We start from the raw sequence: 20782 nt of genomic DNA on the forward strand, positions 1-20782 counted from the left end.
TGGCATTATGATGATTAATCATACATTCATTCAATATTTAACTGAGTCCAAAACTGGAAAAAACATGAACCGCACTCTCTGTCCTTGAGAAGCCTATAATTTAGATAAGCAAGGCAATACTAACAACAACAACAACAACTTCAATAAAAGGCACTTAAAGATAAATGCCAGACGCATGCAGGAAGTAAAATGCGAGTTCAGATGAAGACAAAATTCCACCGGGGGATTGAGAAAGCTTCACCCAAAGGCAGCAATCAAATCAATGCTTGACGGAAATGACTCCAGCAGAAAATCCACAGGCAGGACTAGCGGCGCGGGCTCTGGAGTCTGGCATACGTAACAGCCTCCTCCACCTGCTAGTTCTGTGAGCTTGGGTAAATCACACAACCTCTAGGTGCTTCAGTTTCTTCACGTATAAAACAGGAATAACAGTATCATCAGCCTCAACGCTGTTATGAAGATCTAATGAGAAATATATGCTTTAAACAGCAAATGCTTAATTGCTGTTAACTATAATGAGTGTCAGGAAGACAAAGACCTATAGGACAGACCAGGTGTTTGGTGATAAGGATCAAGATGAGCTGTTCTGGGGATGCAGAGAGATGCAGGAGAAGCTCTACAGACCAATCCAAGGACTTGGCCACTAATTTAGATAATTTAGATACGAAAGTACTGGGAATGGAAAAAGTACAAACTGACTCCAAAATCTTATTTGGGTGGCTCAGAGAATAGTGGTATCATTGATATAGAGAAGTAATAACTTGCGTGGAGAGGGGCAAATGTGTCCATTTTAAGCAAGGTGAGCTTACACACAGTCTATCAGCCTCGTGGACTGCTGGGAAGGCACATCCAGGCTCAGGGTTAGGTCAGGAGTCTAATGCTGGGCCCTTAAGGCCACATAAGCACAGTGCCATGTGAGCAGCTCCAGCGTTACTCAAACCCAGCATCGATCCAAATGATATTATCTATTATATGTGACATATATCCCCAAGACCCTGCCCCTACTGTCCAAGATACTCTGATAAATTAATCTCTATTAATAGGTAACTGGCTTTATACTATACTTATTGGGAGAAACACATTTATCTAAATAAAAAAGGATAACCATAATAGTCAAGGCTGTAGCCAAGTAGGGGAGATACTGTGGAGCAGATCTTTCAATGGTGGTAGAGTCACCCCTGCTACTCCAACCTTGAGCTTAATATTGAAATGAGGCACTCAGTTTCTTAGGATGTCATGTTCTAGAAAGAACAGTGGCCAGAATTAGAAGTCCTGGAAACTAAGGATGGGAACTTGAACAAACCACTTTGTTTTATTTGCAGATCTGTAAAACAAGGGGTCTGGACAATGTATAACATCCCTTCCATCTCAGTTCAAACACTGTATAACCCATGCTCACTGCTTCCAGAACAAAACTGTGTGGCTCTGTCAAAGACGTACACTATGAACACACACACTTACGTCAAGGTCTTAATGACATTCCCTGCACTTCCGCTTCCAGACCTTCATTTTCAAGGGCATCAGCTTTCCTACTCCCTTGCCTATCTTTCCTGACACTGTCCCTCTCGTCCTAACTCCAGGACATCTAAAACACCCAACTGTCTCAAGTAATCTTAATTTCGAATTATCGTGGATAATAGGCCAACTTCTAGACAGCACTACATTCAGATACAACCTATGGAAGAATTTTATAATATAAACAATCCAAGAGTTTTTATAATATGCAAATCCAAGCAATATACAAGGACTGCAACCAACAGAGACACCAACTAAATATTAGCAAAATAAGAGGAGTCAAAACAGAGAGGAAAGATTTACCTTTTCTTTGTCTAGATGGATTCCACTAATTTCAAAATCAAACATAAACAGTTCGGCCACTCGCCTATAAATAAAATGAGCCCCAGGTTAAAACAGGTAATAATAATTGTTAACAAAAATTAGTTTTTTGTTAAATAAATTGGTCTTTTTCAAACTTACTGTCGAAAAGCCAGATGTTTACACACACACACACACACACACACACGCACAATGTGTTTGAAGCCAGGAGCTTAACATCTCAGCAGTGAAGCACAATACCCAGCTGGCTGACTGGGTTTTAAGCCCTCCTGTGGATGACGTGGGACCGTAACATCAGGCTAACTGTACAATAAGCCTTAAATTGAACCAAAAGAATGACAATTACTCCAATGAGGCCAAATTTACCTGCTGCTTTTTTCCAAAGGAGGTAAACATCTTTTCAACTGTGCAACTGCCTTTCCTTCAAAAAATATCTGCTGCATCCTATATGCAATGTACCAGAGAAGTACTCACGGGATACACACATGCTGCCTGGTTGCAACTAGGTAAGCCTGTACATGTATAACTATATTTTATATCTAGCATATTTATTTACATTATTTATTTATATTTAGCATATTTATATTTATATTTAACAGAACTACACTCTAAGCTGCTTGTGGGTAAAGACTTAAGTATGTTCTGTAAGGCACGGTCCCATAAGGGGATAAACACTTTTGGAATGAATGAATACAAAAGATATAAACAGGGGTACAAATAAAGTGTTTGGGGACTTCGAAGAAGACCACCAATAATAGCCTTCGCCATGTCAGCAGTATGTAAAACATCACCTTTTATTCCCGCTTTTATTCACTATAAAAAAGCAGGCTCTTTATCAGCTTCAGTTCACCATCCTCTTCCCCTTGCACTAAATTTGCTTAAGACTTGTGAGGGAAGATTCCTCACTATTTCAAGAATTAGTACTAGTATGCTTTGTAAAGATCAACATTTTTTAATGATCATAAAATGCTTCTGCAAACTTAACAGGACCTGATTTCCCTAATCTTTCTCAATGTAATAATTTCATTAGAACAATAAAAAAACAACCACAATGAAAGTATTCTGGATAACAGCTCTTCAAACACACTAGAGTAAAAAAACCTAGTCCAGGAGATAACAGTCTAATATCACTCATAAATAAGTATGACTGATAAATACTGGGGGATCAGGAAACAAGAGTCTATCTCACAGAGCTTATATTCGTATGACTAAAATGTAAGATATAACTGCATATCACTATTTATTGGCATAGGAAAATTGCTCAATAAATGGCAGCTAATTATTTGGTGGTAAGGAGAAGAAAGATTAGAAAGAAATAGGCCAATTAACCAAAATAACCCCTCCTCTCCTTCCCTACTACCACCATCCTAGTCCAGGTTGCTGTCACCCTGGCCCTGGTATCCTGGAGCCACCCCTAACGGGCCACCTTGCCTCCAGTCCTGTCCCGCTGCAGGAATGACCTTTCCCAACATTGTAAGTCCTTGGCATGATTCACGGGACATCTCATGAAAGGCCCTATCCCCCACGGTGAGGTCTCTGATTTCTGTTCTCCCCCACCAGACAAATCAGGGGTCTCTGTGACGAGCTCCAACAGCATTTGTGATTTTCACTTCACACTTAATTAAAACAGAAATATGTGTTGGTTGAACACAGAATTTTAAAGAAAGGTTGCATTGAAGACATATGGTACAAAGTGGTGTGGTCGGAGCCCTTCACTGTCCTGGGTTATAAATGCTTCATTGGATAAGTATAGTAAGTAATGAGGGAGCAAAGAATAGCTTCGACCGATGTTTAAGTAAGTCAATATATGTACTGCAGAACATGAAAACACTCATGATTAGCTTTTCATGTAGGAGCTTATTCCTTTATTCATAGAGTACAAACCTGTGAAAGCCACCATGATAATTATTTATTTCAATTCCACCCAAATCCCAATAATTAAAAACATGAAACAGTTTATACTTGGACAGTTTCTCAAAGGCCTTCTGCATGAGATTTTCAGTTTTTCTTCCAACTAGCAGCAGCTCTCCAGAACCGCAAATTCTCTGACGCTGTGCCGGAAGCTGTTTCTTGGCTGATGAGATTTGTTTTCTTTCTCTTTAATCCCGCTGCATGCTGGGAACCAGCCTGCAGTGTAACACCTCTTTCTGTCAATAACGTTTTTTTTTTAAAAACTACTTTTCTGCTGGAATTAAGTTATTCAAATGTTTGATCTACTCTCCTGTCTTACCTTGACTTTTCATAATGGATATGTTTATTTTCCTGGTTATCGTGCCAATATACCCTGAATGAACAGAATTAAAGTTCTTCTAAAATTCTGAAAACTCAATACACCACGTTAATAATTTAGTCATTTACCTTCTTTCCTAAATAATGTAAAGTGCTTCACTCAAGCCCCTGAACTGTCCCCATTATCTCTATGTCACATCGACCTCCCTTCCTGAAAAACACACCACTCTCTTTTCTAGCAAAGGTATTTTCTGTTTGTTTTAATAAGAGAAAAGAAAGATAGCAAGGGTTGATAAATTGGGGGTGGGAATTTATTGTATAAGTTTAATGTATTATATAATATAGGTTTACCATATAACAGCTTTACTGTAGAAATGTATGAAAAAATTAAAATCACTAATCCCAAAGATAACCATTATTAAAATTCTTAAATTTCCTTCCAATCTACTTCCTTTTTTTGAAGGCTATGAAAGGCACGTCTAACTAAATAGATATGGTTAGAGAAGTCAGCACAGTGCCCAGCATAGCAGGCACCTGGAAAATGTTTGCTGGGTTTCTGAACACAGATAAGGGGTACTAAATTGATTCCCTCACTCTTAAACATCCATTGTCCCAGGGGGCCAGGCGGGCTGGGGGGGACACCCAAAGGGACCCTTGTCCTGAGAAGCACAGGCTGAGGCAGCATCTTTGGTCTCATGAAAATACTGTCTTGGTGGCAATTAACTTGTGGCTAACACCAACAACAACAAAGACCTTCTCTTGGCTTCATCCAACCTACTCTCAATATGTTACACTACTCATTGAGAATAACTGGGATTCTACACAGACTCTAGTACCCTGCTTTTTCTTGTAAAATTATATCATGAATGTTGACCATTTCTCTATATCTTTAAATATTCTTCAAAAACATGGTTTTTAATGTTTACATTGTTTCATCATATGGACTCAAAATGTTTTCATTTTTCCCACTCCTGTAAACCATGCTACGATAAAAATCCTTATTACATACATCTTTGTATCCTGGTCTGTTTCCTTAGGATAAATTCTAAGAAATTAAATTGATCAAAAAGCATGCACATTGAGTGCCAGCCTGATGGCCGAGTGGTTAGGTTTGCACACTCCACTTCAGTGGCCCAGGGTTTTGCTGGTTGGGATCCTAGGTGTGGAGATGCCACCACTCATCAGGCCATGCTGAGGCAGCGTCTCACAGGGCACAACCAGAAGAACCACAACTACAATATACAACTATGTACTGGGGGGCTTTCGGGAGAAGAAGAAAAATAAATAAAAATAAAAAATAGAGGCCAGCCTGGTGGCACAGCAGTTAAATTTGCACATTCCACTTCAGCAGCCCGGGGTTCGCCGGTTCGGATCCTGGGTGCAGACCTACACACTGCTTGTCAAGCCATGCTGTGACAGGTGTCCCACATAAAATAGAGGAAGACGGGCATGGATGTTAGCTCAGGGCCAGTCTTCCTCAGCAAAAAAGAGGAGGATTGGCAGCAGATGTTAGCTCAGGGCTAATCTTCCTCAAAAAAATAATAATAATAAAGTTAAAAAAAGAAAAAATAAAAAGATTGGTAACAGATGTCAGCTCAGGTGCCAATCTTTACAAAAAAAAAGAAGAAAAGTATGCACATTGATAATATACTACCAAATTGTCATCCAGAAAGATATGTCAGTTTACACTTAACTAGAGAGGACCCATCATCCCAAACCATTAAAACATTAATCTTACTGCATTTCAACCTTATTAGTTGATGGGTTCTTCGCTTTGTGCTATCTTTCTTTAATGGTGGTAGGTCCCATTTACTATATGCCAGATACCAAGAATGCATTTTACATGAATTGTTTCATTCAAACCTCATAATAATCCTATGAAGTACTTTTTTATTCTCCTCTTAGAGAGGTGAAAACTAAGGTGTGGAGAGCTACAGAGCCAATAACCAACCAACTCAGTGTAATTCCAGAGGCCCCATCTCCAGCCCCCCCTTCACGCTCATTACATTGTTATCAGCTTAATGGCCATCTGTTGCCATTCCATACTTTGTGAAATGAGAATTTCACAAGAGAATCCTTTACCCATTTTTCTATAAAGATTCACTTTTTTTCTCTTTTTAGTAATTTGCAAGGCCTCTTAACACAATAAATGTATTAATCCTTTATCATGTAAGTAACATTTGTCCCATTTGTGTATTCTGACTTTGACCGTGGAAAGGTTTTGGCATACCAAAGTTTGCAGTTTTTATATAATCAAATCAATCTTTTCTTTTGTGGTGTGACTTTAATGTTATGCTAAGAAAGACCTTCCAAATTCCAAGATTATTAGCACTTTTATAATTTCTTTTTTAAAAATATTTAAAGCTTTAATCAATCTACTTTTTTCCCAAAATAGCTGTCCACTGGCCTAACATTTTTTATTGAAAACCAAGACTTTGCTTATTGATATGACACTTCCACCACATACTAAACACAGTCATATATATTTGTGTCTGTGTCTGAAATTTCTCTATTCTTTCATTGATCTAATTGACTACTATAACTATAATGCACCTGTAAATACAATATTTTTATAGTATGTCTATCTAGTACAAGTCCCTCTTCAGGACTTTTCTTCCCAGATTTTTCCTGCCTACTTTGGCATATTTATTGTCTATGACTTCAAAATCATTTTAAGTAAGAAAAATATCTTTAGATATAGACTGATAACATTAAATTTACAGACCAGTACAGAACACTATTGAGCTTTCTTCTTTCTTATCTAAGGATACAGCATGTTTCTCTATTTAAATATCATCATCTTTCATGCGTCCCAGGTGTGTGTGTGTGCATCCTGAGGTTCCACAGTCTTTGCCTTGCTGAGTTTATTCCAACGTATATTACAGCTCTGTTGCTCTTGCGACTGGGACTTTCCTTTCATTATATTTTCTTTCTTTTTTTCTTTTTTTTTTTTTTTGAGAAAGATTAGCCCTGAGCTAACATTTGCTGCCAATCCTCCTCTTTTTGCTGAGGAAGACTGGCCCTGAGCTAACATCCATGCCCATCTTCCTCTACTTTATATGTGGGATGCCTACCACAGCATGGTGTGCCAAGCGGTGCCATGTTCGCACCCGGGATCCAAACCTGCAAACCCTGGGCCGCCGAAGCGGAACGTGTGCACTTAACCACTACGCCACCGGGCCGGCCCTCATTATATTTTCTGAAGAATGTGTTTGCTCTTTGCATACAAGAAAGCTCTTGATGGTTTTCAAAAACACCACGTAAAACAGGTTTCTTTATGCCTGGGATTCTCAGAGACTCTAATATACTAAAATTCTCAAAGGAGAAAAATACTTAATATGTCAGACTTCCAAACTTACTGACCAATGGGATCTTTCTCAGAATACTTTTGAATAGTTCATAGAACTAGCATTGCAAAGAATGCATCTAAGAATAAAATGATTATCTACTCAATTTACATGATTTTTTCTCTACATTAACTTGTCTTGACAAGGTAATTCATTAACCCTATATTCTTTGTTCTAGCCATTGTCTTACGCGCTACCATGTGCAAGGTTCTTTCTGGATTCTAGCCAACATTCTTGATGGTGTACAAGTGCCATGAAATTTCAATCATCGTTACTTTCACATTCTTGTTTCCTCTCACTTCCAAGTTACCTTTCCTTTCTAGAATACTCATACTCGGGGCTGGCCCGGTGGTGCAGTGGTTAAGTGCACACATTCCGCTTCTCGGTGGCCAGGGGTTTGCCAGTTCAAATCCTGGGTGCGGACATGGCACCGCTTGCCACGCCATGCTGTGGTAGGAATCCCACATATAAAGTAGAGGAAGATGGGCACGGATGTTAGCTCAGGGCCAGTCTTCCTCAGCAAAAAGAGGAGGATTGGCAGTAGTTAGCTCAGGGCTAATCTTCCTCAAAAAAAAAAATAGAATACTGATACTCTATCTTATTTTTCCCAGTATATTTATCATTTTACTATTTTAAAAATCCCATTGGGATTTTTGGGAACATCTAGAAATGTGGTATGTATTCTATTAGCACAAGTCCCCTATACTTAAATGGTCTGCTAGTCCACTACAATTTTTACACATTAAATATGGAAAAGTCAACTTTTAGTAAAGTCAGATTATGAATAACCTGTTGTTGCTAGTCAAAGTCAGAACTAGCTGAGTACAAATCTGGCACAATTTTGGCAGGCATTCAACTTTTACTTGTTTTGCTAATGAAGGCAATATAAAGCTCAGGCCTAAAATTATAATAAAGGTGAACTATTCTGATGGTACAGCTAGCTTTACTAGTGTCCTAAGTGCCAGGATCAATGAAGTGAAATAAGACCGAACCAATATCTGCACATCAGGCAGTCACGTGGAAATCATCCCTCAAAAACAGCCTCACTGTGCTATTCAGATAGCATGGAACCCGTTTACCAGATTAACACAGCTGACCCACCGTCCACCCATCCCTGCAGCATAGAGCTTCACATGGGTCAAAGCCACAAATGGAGACAGAAAGGAGAGAAGAAAGCAGGAGGAGGCAGAATCAAGGAGCTAAAGGAAGTGAGTATCCCATAAATAAAAGTAGATAAACAAGTACAGACAGGTTAAAAAAGTATTAATCTCTGTGCTACGAGACAAATAATACACAGTCAAGTTAATGACAAATCCTACTATACTTATTTTATAAATAAATAAATTTGAGCAGGGGCTGGCTGGAGGCATGGTGGTGCAGTTTGCACACTCTGCTTCAGCAACCCGGGGTTCATGGGTTCAGATCCAGCGTGAACCAACGCACTGCTCATCAACCCATGCTGTGGCAGCACCCCTTATACAAAACAGAGGAAGACTGGCACAGATGTTAGCTCTTCCTCACCGAAAAAATAAAAATAAATAAATAAATAATTTGAGCAAAGAAATATGATATCCAAAATCCTACATCAAATATTTTCTGCGTATTGACTTAGGAATTAGGCCTTTTCAATTCAGATTAATAAATGTCATCTAATGAACCAAAGCAAATCACTTCAAGGATCTTGACATCCACCCAGTAAATACAACCAATTTGCTTACATCTTCTGGTGGTATAATCATGGAATTTTAAGCATGAAGCTAAGTGTAAATACCAACTGTTTATAGGACTTCATTCCTTGGTGAAGCACCTACCACAGGCCTTGAACTGTTGTAGGCGCTGAGCATGCAGCAGTGAATAAAACAGACCAAGTCCCTGCCCTCAAGGAGCTTCCCGTCTAGCGAGGTGGGGAGATGATAAACAAATTAACAAACAGGTCAGACAATGCTGGAAGGGATCAGGACCAAGAAGAAAAAGCAAGCAGGATAAGAGGAAGGAGTGTGACCTGGTACAAATATCATGGAGAAGCTACCATTTGAAGGCTGCAAGGGCGGAAACGCGGGCTGGGGGGTGGGCATGGTCTCCTGTTCGCACTCTACTGTCACAATCACAAGGAATGAAACAATTGAGTACCTGGTTTCTGGATCAAGCGAATCCATGAGCTTTTCATCAGCTAGTAATTTTTGCAAACTTTGATACAATTCCACATTTGTGTTCAACCTAGAAAAATTACAAATGATAAAAATTAAATGATTTTCTAATACTTTCTTTTTAACTTTACATCAAGAGAATGATGTCAAATTCTGACATACACAGGTCCAGAGGCCACTGGGACTAGGACTCGCATAACCCTACTTAGCATAGGGACAGCAGTCGGCTAGGCAAAGCGTCAAGGTACTAACTGTTCCGAAGGGTAAAAGGATACATTTAAAGCAAGAGTCTGCAGCTGGGGCCAGAAGAGCAGACAGGAAAGAGGGGAGGGGAGGGGAGGAACATAACTCATGATTTGACCCCACTGCCACTGCGAACCACTCCCCACCAGCAACATGCTAAAGGCCATTATTTTTTAATAAAGGAGAGGCATGAGAACGGGAGGGAGGATAAACAAACGTGGAGACTGTAGTCCTGAATGGAGTATGTACCCTAGACCCGGGGCTACCTCTGATCATCCGGGTGAGCGCAGGCCCACACTGTGAGGAGAGCTCAGGGACACAGGCTTTGGAGCCACGCCCCAGGCTGCGCCACCAGCCCTACTCCTCCTGTGACCTCGGGCAAGTTACAGAACTCCTTCAGCTTGTCAGACCTCAGGTCGTCCAAGGGTCAAACAAGATGATGTGTATACAGTGCGCACTCCCCACCTGAATGGACGGAGCTGCTGTTAGGTGGCCGTACCAGCCTGCCCCAGGCCCCCAACCTGAGTACTGCTCTCAGCCTAACTCGGGGCACCGCTTCGGGCCCTCAGTCCTTCTTCTCTGGATGCCAAAAGCTCTGGCGCTCCCAGGGCTAAGCAGTGAGCTGCTTCTAGATGCAATCTGAGCCCCGTCTGGCGCATCCTCAGGGAAGGGCGCGGTTGTAAGAACCATTCACCAATTCCCACTCAGGGACTCAAGGATGGTCTGGTTCCCTGGTCAGCTCACAGTCAATAACCTGCAGTTTCATAGAAGGCGAAGGATTTCTGTTGCCGTGGTTCTCATGGGCCACCCCAAACACCAAGGGAACTGAGGCGGTCACCACCAACCAAAAAACTCTCAACAGGAAGGGCAGCAAAGTCACTGTGGGCGCTTCCTCCTCCGGGCCTGCTCACACCAGGAGCTACTCCACGAGGACGCCTACACTGCATCCTCTTCAGAAGTCTGAGCAAATCTCTCACATTGTTCTATGTTCTAAGACCCCAAGATAATGTCTATACTTTAAGTCTATATTCAGCATTAATTCTAAACAAACACATCTAATTTTAGGCTATTTTTCCACTACTGGAAAATAAATCAATTCTACACATGCACCTAAAAGATCACCTGAAGCAGTGAATATATGGCTCAGTGTGACTAAAGGAGAAAATGAGTCACAGGGCTTCGTGAGAACCGAGAGCACAGCTCCAGTGACGCCCTGCCAGCGGCTTCCTGAGCCGACCTTCCTGTCCCAGGCAGGCCTCAGGGCAGCAGCAGCAGAGTGCCATGAAGAACAGAAGACTGAAGTGCTCTCCAGTGAAGCGAGGACCTTGCACAGACACTCTTGACAACACTTCATTGCCAATTATGGTTTCCCATTGTCTTCCCACAAAATTAAGAGCCCATGTCCTTTAGACCAGAAGCATATCTAAATGCGGGCACGACACAGCCTTCAGGGCGCCTCAGGCAGGTGACCCTGCAGCTCTGAGTCAGTTCCTGGGGCGAGCTCTCCCCAGGCAACGCTGTTTCTCCCAAGGAGTCTCCCAGTCTCAGCCCATCATCATGCCCCGCATCCAGACTGTGCAGGGACCAGTTTATCCTCTTCGACGAGGTGATTTTTCAATGGCGATAAGAAAAACCACATGCATGGTCCCCAAAAGAGCAAACGGTGCTCAGTGGGGTACAAGCAGCACAGCCTGAAGCATCAGGTCCTCCGGGAAGCCTTGTCGGACTAGAGAAGCCACGCCCTCCTCCTCCAACCACCGGTTTGCGAGCTTCGGCCTCCAGCCATCCCACCAGACCCGAAGCCCACCCGCCAGGCCCGGCACTCTCACCTGCTCTGGATACACGCAGCGTGACCCACCCAAGCGCTTTGAACGCAGCGCTGTCCAAGTTATTAACAGGCGCGTTGGAGCTCTCATAAATGGCTTTAAATATTTAAATTCACTCAAAATCACTTTAACATAACTCACTTCATCACAGTCTCTGCCCTCTCGGATAGTTTTATGATCTCCCTAGACCCCCCATCCCAATCCACAGGGCTGCAAGACCCCTGTGTACAGACGCTGGCTTCTTGCCCTTGGCCCACAGCTGTCAGTGCAACTGCAATTTAATCACACGATCAGCTGGAGTCTCCAACTTGCCACTGAGACACCAAGCAAGACACCCTTAGTTCTTGTAAGCAATAACCATGATGACAAGGATACTGGATGTCTGCTATACACCTGACACCATTATCAGCACTCAATATTTATTATTTCATTTTCCTGAAAACAATTCTAAGAGGCAAATCATCTTATTATTCCACTTACAGACAAGGAAACTACGCGACAGAATAGATAAACAGCTAGCCCAGTCATACTGCAAGTGCAGGAAGCAGCGCGCGGTGGCCGCCCTGGCCTCGCCAACCCACCCCCCAGCCTGGGTAGCAGTGGCTGCAGCACACACGGGGCCCCCGCCTGCGGGGCGGGACAGGACAAGCCTCCAGACACACTTCCTAGAGCACAAACGCAGGAAACGTGTCACCCAACGCCGTAACGAAGGGGGAACGAAACATACTTCTCCACCACGGTGCCAATGCTTCTACAAGCTTCTTCCGCTGCCTCTCTGAATGCTGGCTCAGGATGAGCAATTTTCACAAAATCAGCCTAAGAGGAAAGACAAAACCAAGAGGGAATTTGATGGAAAGCTTTCTTCCAGGATCTGAGGGCAAAAATAAAAACCTGTGTTTTAAAATGTGCCATCTGGCTTGACCGATGCGTTTCCATTACTGACATTTTCCTACACTAGCAGGGCAAAGCGCTTCTTTCTGAACACTTATTAATTCTGTTAATCCTTGGAACCACGTTTGTTTCATTCCAGAGAAAACACTTTCACTAACCTTTAGAAAAGTTTTTCTCCTTCAAATAGCAACACCAAATGAATTCTTCCTAATTCTGTAGTTCTTTTAAAAAGCAGGCTCTTGCTTCAAATATTCTAAAACATTCTATCTTAAAAGTGCTCGCAACATGGTTCTCACGTTAGCCTGGCTCCAGAGAACTCCTAGAGGCTTTTCCTTTTTTAAAAATAGACACATATTATAGTTGCAAGACTAATTTAACTACATTCTAGCCCTCCTGCAGAAAACAACGGCACGTTCTCTCTGCAGCTCTTTGAGTAAACATGGATTCCCAGTCCCAGCCTAGACGGCACCCAGGTACCACCGCTACACCAGCCTTAGAATTGAACTGAGCCAGAATTCTTTTTTAAAAAAAATTAAATCATGTAAAACTAGATTTTAGTTTTCATGTTAATTGAAGCAAATTGCAAAAGAAAAAGGCAGGGAAACTAGAAAATACTATGTATTTTCTTCATTCTCTAAGAAGACAACATATGTGACTGCAACATGAAATAAAACCACCCAAGGTAAAATTTCCTAATTTTATTATCAAATAGTTTTTAATGTAAAAACATTTAAATCCATAGTGTGATACAATATGTGATGCAACAATAAAATACCATTAGTACTAAAGCACCTGAAAATGAGCTATAGGAAATTACAACAAATTCTATAAATTATTAATCTACATATTATAGGAAGTACAATAGTAAATTCAAAACCCCAGCCTACATTTTAAAACTCATTTGTCATAGTGATGAGGAAAACAATACTGTTACACAGCAACTGTATTAAAAAACCAGGGCCGGCCTGTGGCCAAGTGGTTGAGCTTGCCCACTCTGCTTCAGCGTCCCAGGGTTTCGCTGGTTTGGATCCTGGGCGCGGACATGGCACCGCTCATCAGGCCACGCTGAGTTGGTGTCCCACACGCCACAACTAGAAGGACCCACGACTAAAATATACAAACTATGTACTGGGGGGATTTGGGGAGAAAAAAGCAGAAAAGAAAAAAAAAGTTTGGCAATAGTTGTTAGCTCAGGTGCCAATCTTTAAAAAAAGGAAAAGACAAAATGACCACTTGGTGGGAAATACAGTTTATAAAACCAATGCTTTATAATAGTATTGATCATACTGGCAAATAAAATCTTAAAAGTTGAAAAAGGAAGAAGGTTCTTTGGATTTTTTTATCCAAAGACTTACCTACATAAATCACATTATAATTTTTTAATGATATTATTATACTTCATAAATATGAAAAACTTCAAAAATAGGACAGGCTGTGGGGCAGAGAAGTTAAAATCTTTTAGTGAAGAGCAAAAGCAAAACGTGGAAAATATCCTAAAATACTGCTTAATTAAGATGAAGGCTAAGACAACAGACAGTGAGGTCTGCGGTTTTTCACTGAAAAAGCCAACACTGGATCACACATAAATGAAACTCACTGACAAACACTTTCCTTTTCAGATTTCAGCGACACAATTAAGTGGAGAAGGTGTGAGACCTCCTTTGTGGCAGTACGTCTCCCGTATCTCCTCCATCATTCAAAGCATCTGCTACCCACCTACTGGAGGGACAGAATCAAGACCCAAAAAACCGAGAACTGACTCCAAGGAGCCCAAAACACATCTCACTTCACTCCTGGGAACAAACTTTTAAGATAAGACACTTTCTCAATTTCCTTAAAACTGAGAAGCTTATAGCGACTGGAAGATGATCTGAAAGGTATTACTCCCCAATTCACATGCACAGGAGGAAGGAAACTTCCTGAAAAAAGGAAAAAGCAAAGATGTGGAGGTGTTATGGCTGGGTAAAAGGAAGTCAGTCTCAAAAGGTAAATATGATTTCATTTCTCTGACATTTTAGAAAAGACAAACTACAGGGATGGAGAACAGAGGGGTAAGGTGCCAGAGGTAAGAGGTGAGGGGTGAGTGTGGCTGTAAGGAGAACTTGTTTGGGGTGATGGAACAGTTATGCACCCTGACTGTGGTGGGGGCTACATGAGTATATGAGTTAAAATTCATAGAACCATACCACCCTCTAAAAGAAGTAAATTTTACTGTATGATAATTTTAAAAATAAACTCTTTTTTAAAAGATGGGGAGGCTAACCAACTTGCCACCCTCTCGAGGCAAAGAAGACCTGCTCATCTGACCAGAGCAGCCAGCCAGCCCCTGCAAGGGTACAGAAGAGCAGGTAAGAGCATGAGTTCTGCAGCCACACTGCCTGGACTCAAAGCCCAGCTCCACCACTTACTGGCTAGGTGACCTTGGGCACGCCACTTCACCTCTTAGTGCCTTTCTTTCCTCGTCTGAAAGTGGAGACATGCTGAAAAAGTTAAATCACTTACTCCAGGTAAGGCTCTTACCAGGGACCTGGGCCCGGTAAGATCTAAAAAACGTCAACAGCGCCATGAAGTCAGAGACTGTGTCTTATTCAAGACTGCATTCCCAGTGGCTAGAACAGTGCCCGGCACATGGTGGGGCCTCAATATTGAATGAATCTAGGAAAAAAAGCTATATTAGCCCAATACCCAGTAGACAGGCTCACAAGCGATTGCAATCTTGGACTATGCGCACCACTAAAATCGCCTTCATGATGCAACTAATCGAGATGTGGGTTTCTCAGTCGGTGAAGAGACCCAGGTGCACTTCTATTGCAACTTTAAAATGGGGAGAAAAGGAAGCCTTTAATACAATTAGTTTGATGTCAAAACCTTATTTTTAATTAGAAAAGACATTCCTGAAAAGGTTTAGAAAAACCAGTTTTTCATAAGATTAATTTTATTGTAAAATTACAGATAAATGATCTATTAGAATTTTGGTAGAAGTTTTCATAAAAGAAGAATCCTTGTCAAATAAAGAATCTTTGCCATACAAGCAATCATTCTTTTATTATATATTACATGTATATTTTATTAAATGTACATATTAAAGTACAAGTTCTAAATATAACCTTGTCCTTTACGTTTTTTCCATTTCTAATGACATACTGCACTATAACAAATTACACCCAACAGCTCTCAAATAGTTCACGTTTTTAAGACTTTACAGTCTAATATTAAACCTAACCAACTCAGTGTACATTGCAATAGTCTGAAGGAGAGAGACAGCTTCAAGTCTTACAGCAAGCGTCTTACCAAGTCAGCCACCCGGCACAAGGAGTCGGAGAGCTCGTCAAAGATGAGCACGGTCTGCGGCCCGGGGGGCGTGCAGCGCGCACGCTCCACGAGCAAGTCCGTCTTTCTCAAGGCATTTTCTTGGGCAATACGAAATCCTTCTGGGGAACTGAGCTCGGGAACTCCAAAAAGACCCTGAAATTCAAAGAATAGTTCCAATTTGTAACTAAAAATATGATTTTTTGGTAGTAAGTATACTTTTTTCATAAAGGAAATCTTGGTTCTCATTGGTATATCATATAATTACACCACCTGCGATCACAGATAACACTTTGACATTCCCTACAAAATTCCACATAAATTAGACTAAAAATGTTTTAAAAACGTAATTTTTCTTCAATTTTTAATTAGTTTATAATAAACAGAAATAGAACGACACAGGTTCAAAATCCAGCTGTGTGACTAGTACAGAATCTAACTCATAAAGTGGTTACAAGGTTTAAATGAGATAACACGTGTTAAAAAACCATTTTAACAGTGCCTGGTACCCAAAAGCCTTTAACAGATGTTAGCTGTAATCCTTATTAGCTGTGGAAGCTTGGCCGAGTCCTCTCCCCTCCTAGGCCTAATTTTTCATCAGGCACAATGGGGACGGCCATATGTACCTCACAGCATGGGCACAGGTACTAGGTTAGAAAGCGTGTGTGAAGTCCTTAGGACACTGAGGGGTATCAAGTCAGGTCCAGTACACAGTACCAATTATCCCACAATTATAAAACAGGGAGGATGAGTTGATTATTGAGCACACAGATATTCTAGAAAGATTTAAAAAATATGTTGAACCAAGTCACAGGCTGAAACTGGCAGCAAATTTTATACTTTCCAAAAGCATTTGAATATCTTGATAAAGACAAAAATCACTACTCTGTTGAGAATAACCTTCTTCTTGTACCAGTTCAATCACACTTGTTATTGCACTCAGAAAGGAAGAAAACCCCCAAACATTTATCTTGCACCTACTGCACACGAATCAGCGTACTATATACTTTAGACAGGCTCTCTCGTTTAAATTACACAATCCTAGAAAAGGAATGATCACTCTCCTTTTACAAGTGAGGAAACACTCTTGAAGATGTTAAAAAAAATGTTCCAGGGGCCGGCCTGGTGGCATAGTGGTGAAGTTCGTCCACTCTGCTTCAGCAGTCCGGGGTTCATGGGTTTGGATCCCAGGCACGGGCCTACACACCACTCATCAGGCCATGGTGTGGCAGCGTCCCATGTGCAAAATGGAGGAAGACTGGCACAGATGTTAGTTCAGGCCTGATGTTCCTCACCAAAAAAATAAAACATCTGAGGTCATTAATTGCGGGAAAGAGAGAACTTGAACCTGCTCCATCTATCTCTAAAGCCCCCACTCTTTCCAGACTTCTGTACTGCAATTTATCTGTTTGGAAGTCTTCTCTTCTGAGAAGGTGAGCTCCTAGAGGTAGGAGCCCTGCACTTCATCTAACCAGCTGCCCAACAGTGCCTAACACGCTGAGGAACTCAGGAATGAAAGAAAGCAATGGACCGGATGCTTAACTTTGTAGATTAACTTTGTAGTTGCTGAACATGTTGATTTGGGAAATACCAAGAGGTAAAACTTTCAGGCCTGATAAGGCCTACTGCTTCTGCAAGAAGGGATGCAAGAAGTTTACTTTTTTTTTAAGATTTTTTTATTTTTTTCCTTTTTCTCCGCAAAGCCCCCCAGTACATAGTTGTATATTTTCAGTTGTGGGTCCTTCTAGTTGTAGCATGTGGGACACCACCATCAGCATGGCTTGTTGAGCAGTGCCATGTCCGTGCCCAGGATCTGAACCGGCGAAACCCTGGGCCACGAAAGCGGAGCACACAAACTTAACCACTTGGCCACGGGGCCAGCCCCTGTTAAATTCTTCTTAAAATATATTAAGAAGTTGAAGAAAATAAAGACAATTGGGGAAACAGTAGAACGGGGACCAAAAATAAATTTGATCTTTACAGTGATTTAACTTGATTCAAGTACACTGTTAATTTTCACTGCCCAGCACACCTCCCCACACGACTCCTGGGAATTCTAAACCTCAGGCTACCAGTTAAGGTAATGCTAAAAAACTACATAAACCTTTGGGGGGGAGTTTTCTTTGTTTTAGTCAAAAAACAATGCACATATTGGAAAATCTGATATCGGTACATAAAATCATGATGTACAAAAGAAAAATTAATAAAGCTAAAATTAGTTATAATTCATCCACCCAAAACCGAGCTTACTCTGTCTTTCTGCTCAGTACCTACAGGGTGTTCTTCTCATCCTCAAACCAACTACATTAATACCAACATTATTTACCCGTGTGGAAGTTGGTGTAGCAAATTTCATGCAAAAACAATTTTAAAACACAAAATGGTAATGACAGGGATAAAATAAGAAAACACATCATTAGGCTAACTGTAACCATATCCTAGACTCCTCTTTATAAGAAAGACAATGGCAGAAATAATGAAGAAATTAAAAAGGCAAAAATAAAAGCAACAACCTAAAGCGGACAAAATTCACAAATGCATAATAGAACAGGCAGCAGGTAAGTCCCCTTCAAGTTTGCCTTCCTTTCACCTTTAATTCCGTCATTCAATAAATATTACTAAATGCCAGGCACCATGCTGGGCGTGTGGATATAACAATAAACAGGAACCAAGGAATTCAGTGAGTGACTTCTTGGGGGAAGAAGTCACCGTGATCAACTCCATCGCACTGTATAGGAAATTAGACTGCTCTCAACAGCTCTGAGTTTTAGAAGAAAACAAAGCAAAAACAAAGCCCAAAGCTCTGGAAAAATTAATGGGATTTCGGGCATCAATGGAACTAATTACAAGACTGAAGGAAAGTGTGTCCTTGGAAAAAGACACTTGAAACCGCATGTGAACTCACAGGGCGAGGCCTCACATTGCACAAGTGTAGGGTTGGAGCAAAACTGAACTTCGGCGGGGATTGGGCTGAGCGTGAGGAGAGGGCGGGACCAGCAGGGGGAATCCACTGCCACCGCCAAGATGAACTACTTCAAGTTCTGTGGAGCAAGGGGCTCACGCTGAAGCGGGTCATGGGACCTACATTCTGGGGACAGGACCACTAAAGGCCCCTTCGCCCGCTTTAAAACAACCCCTCAAAGAGATCAAGGTCACCAAGACAGCAAACGACACGCTACTGTACCAAGTGGGTTCGCTGCCTGGCTCCTCCCAGACCCAAACGACCTTGCCCGCATCCCCGCTAGCCACGTGGAGAAGGGCCAGCTGATCTCGGGGGGCCAGGGGGTGCCCCCTCTCGCGCCGCTCACCCGGCGCTCGCCGAAGAGGTCCAGGCGGCGGCCCTGGGGCTTGACATTGAAGGCGGCGCCCACCGGGGACCAGCTGGTGCTGACCCCCCGGGCCCGGATCCCGGCTCCGAGACCGCCCAGGCCCGCTCGCCCCGGCCGCAGAGGCGCTGCCCGGGCGCGGAGGCCGCCCAGCCCTCGGGCGCACAGCATCGCGGTCCGGAGCAGCCCCTTCCCCCGGCACGAGGCCCGGCCCCGCACGGCCGCTCCGCCGGGGAGCACGCTCGCCGCGTTTCCAAGGCAGCGGCGCACGCCGCGCCACGTGACGCCCGCGCTTCCGGGTCGGCGCTACGGGTCCTCAGGACGTGGGCACGTCGGCGCCCCGAGAGCAAGAGCGGCGCCCCGCCGCCTTCTCGGCCGCCACTGCGGAGTCGCGCCCCCGTGTGCCTGGAGTCAGGAACGACCGAGGCTCGCCCTTGCCGGCCCCTTGACCGCGCGGGCGGGCGGGCGGACGCCCCTTGCGGGCCGAGCTCTCTCGGAGCGGCGCTGATGCTCCGGAGAAGGCGGCTGGCGGGCCCGCCGAGCGGCCGGCGCCCTCGGCCTGCCCTCCAGGAGATGGGCGAGGTCAGATGCACGGTGCCCGCCCAGAGCTCCGGCTGCGGGACCCGGGGGGCGGGGGCGCTGCGCCCCGGGAACGCCCTGCAGCAGGGCCGGCCCGCCCCGATGCCGGAGCTGCGGCTGGTGCGGCGGGACAGGAGCTCAGTGGACCTCCTTATTCCACGGCGAACCGCAGGCCGTGTCCTTAATGCCCGTTTCAGCGTTGCTTGTTGGGTTCGAGCAGTGCTGAGAGTCTTGAAAGCTCCAGAGAACCAGACGCGAAGGCCGAGTGGTCGTGCTGCCTATAGATACCTGCTAACCTCACGCCTCCCCCGCCAAACGATGTAGCTTTAAATGGAGTTTGTTTTCAGTTTAGCCTAGTAGGGAGAAAAAGCCCACATGATAATGATAAGTAACAATTAAAATTTAGTTAAGACATGTACCATTGTGTACCTATACAATTCTTTATAACTTAACTATAAATTCTATATTTCATTGTGTATATGTGGTAAGTTGTGATTTCATTTTCGACTGATTTTTTAATCAGAGATTTAAAATTATTTAAAATCTCCGAATTTCTAACTCCATGTTGATTAATATCGCATTTTCTGTAACCAGTTGCTTCTTAGGGCAGCCACGCCACATTGCTGACCGAATGCTTGTATAGCAGGTCCTTACAAAGATGTCAAATGTGTCATGTAAAAAAGAAAATTCATCAATATATTTGACAAAAGTGCTTATTTTATCATATTTTTTAAAAAAGAGTTCCAAACCTGAGAGCCTTTCTTTAGCCCAGAATGGTTTTTATGCCAGGACACCTAACCATTTTTAATGCAAGCATTTAACCCTTAAAACGTCCTCAGGGGATGATGACTTGTGCTAAATTAGAGAGCCTGGCAGAGTTAGACTTTTAAAGACTGCAGTCCAGGTGCACAGACAACTAATGAAAAAGAACCCCCAACGGCAGATGGGACACCTCTCCCCCACCACCACCGGGCAACTGTCTCTTTCTAAAGTCCTTTAAAACATGTTTTACATCTCATCTATATTTGCCCTGCAAAAAAAAAAAAAAA

General features: G+C 42.8%; 1 protein-coding gene across 3 annotated transcripts in view; it reads right to left on the bottom strand.

Annotated features, from left to right (window-relative positions):
- Positions 1 to 19451, bottom strand: part of MIPEP (mitochondrial intermediate peptidase) — a 185062-nt gene extending 165611 nt beyond the window's left edge. Inside the window, exons 1-5 of one of the 3 annotated variants that reach the window (XR_002800956.2) lie at positions 19137 to 19446; positions 15811 to 15984; positions 12356 to 12444; positions 9543 to 9629; positions 1819 to 1882 (exon numbers count right to left, since the gene is read on the bottom strand). Coding sequence is in view for 2 of the 3 variants with exons in the window: in XM_070240099.1 (XP_070096200.1) it covers positions 1819 to 1882; positions 9543 to 9629; positions 12356 to 12444; positions 15811 to 15984; positions 19137 to 19325 (603 nt within the window). In the remaining variant the exon portion in view is untranslated. Of the gene's footprint in view, positions 1 to 1818; positions 1883 to 9542; positions 9630 to 12355; positions 12445 to 15810; positions 15985 to 19136 lie in introns of all 3 variants that reach the window. The other 2 variants (XM_070240099.1, XM_023621392.2) reach the window with 2 other exon arrangements.
- Positions 19452 to 20782: the final 1331 nt, after the last annotated feature.

Source organism: Equus caballus, chromosome 17, assembly GCF_041296265.1.
Source record: "Equus caballus isolate H_3958 breed thoroughbred chromosome 17, TB-T2T, whole genome shotgun sequence".
NCBI lineage: Eukaryota > Metazoa > Chordata > Mammalia > Perissodactyla > Equidae > Equus > Equus caballus.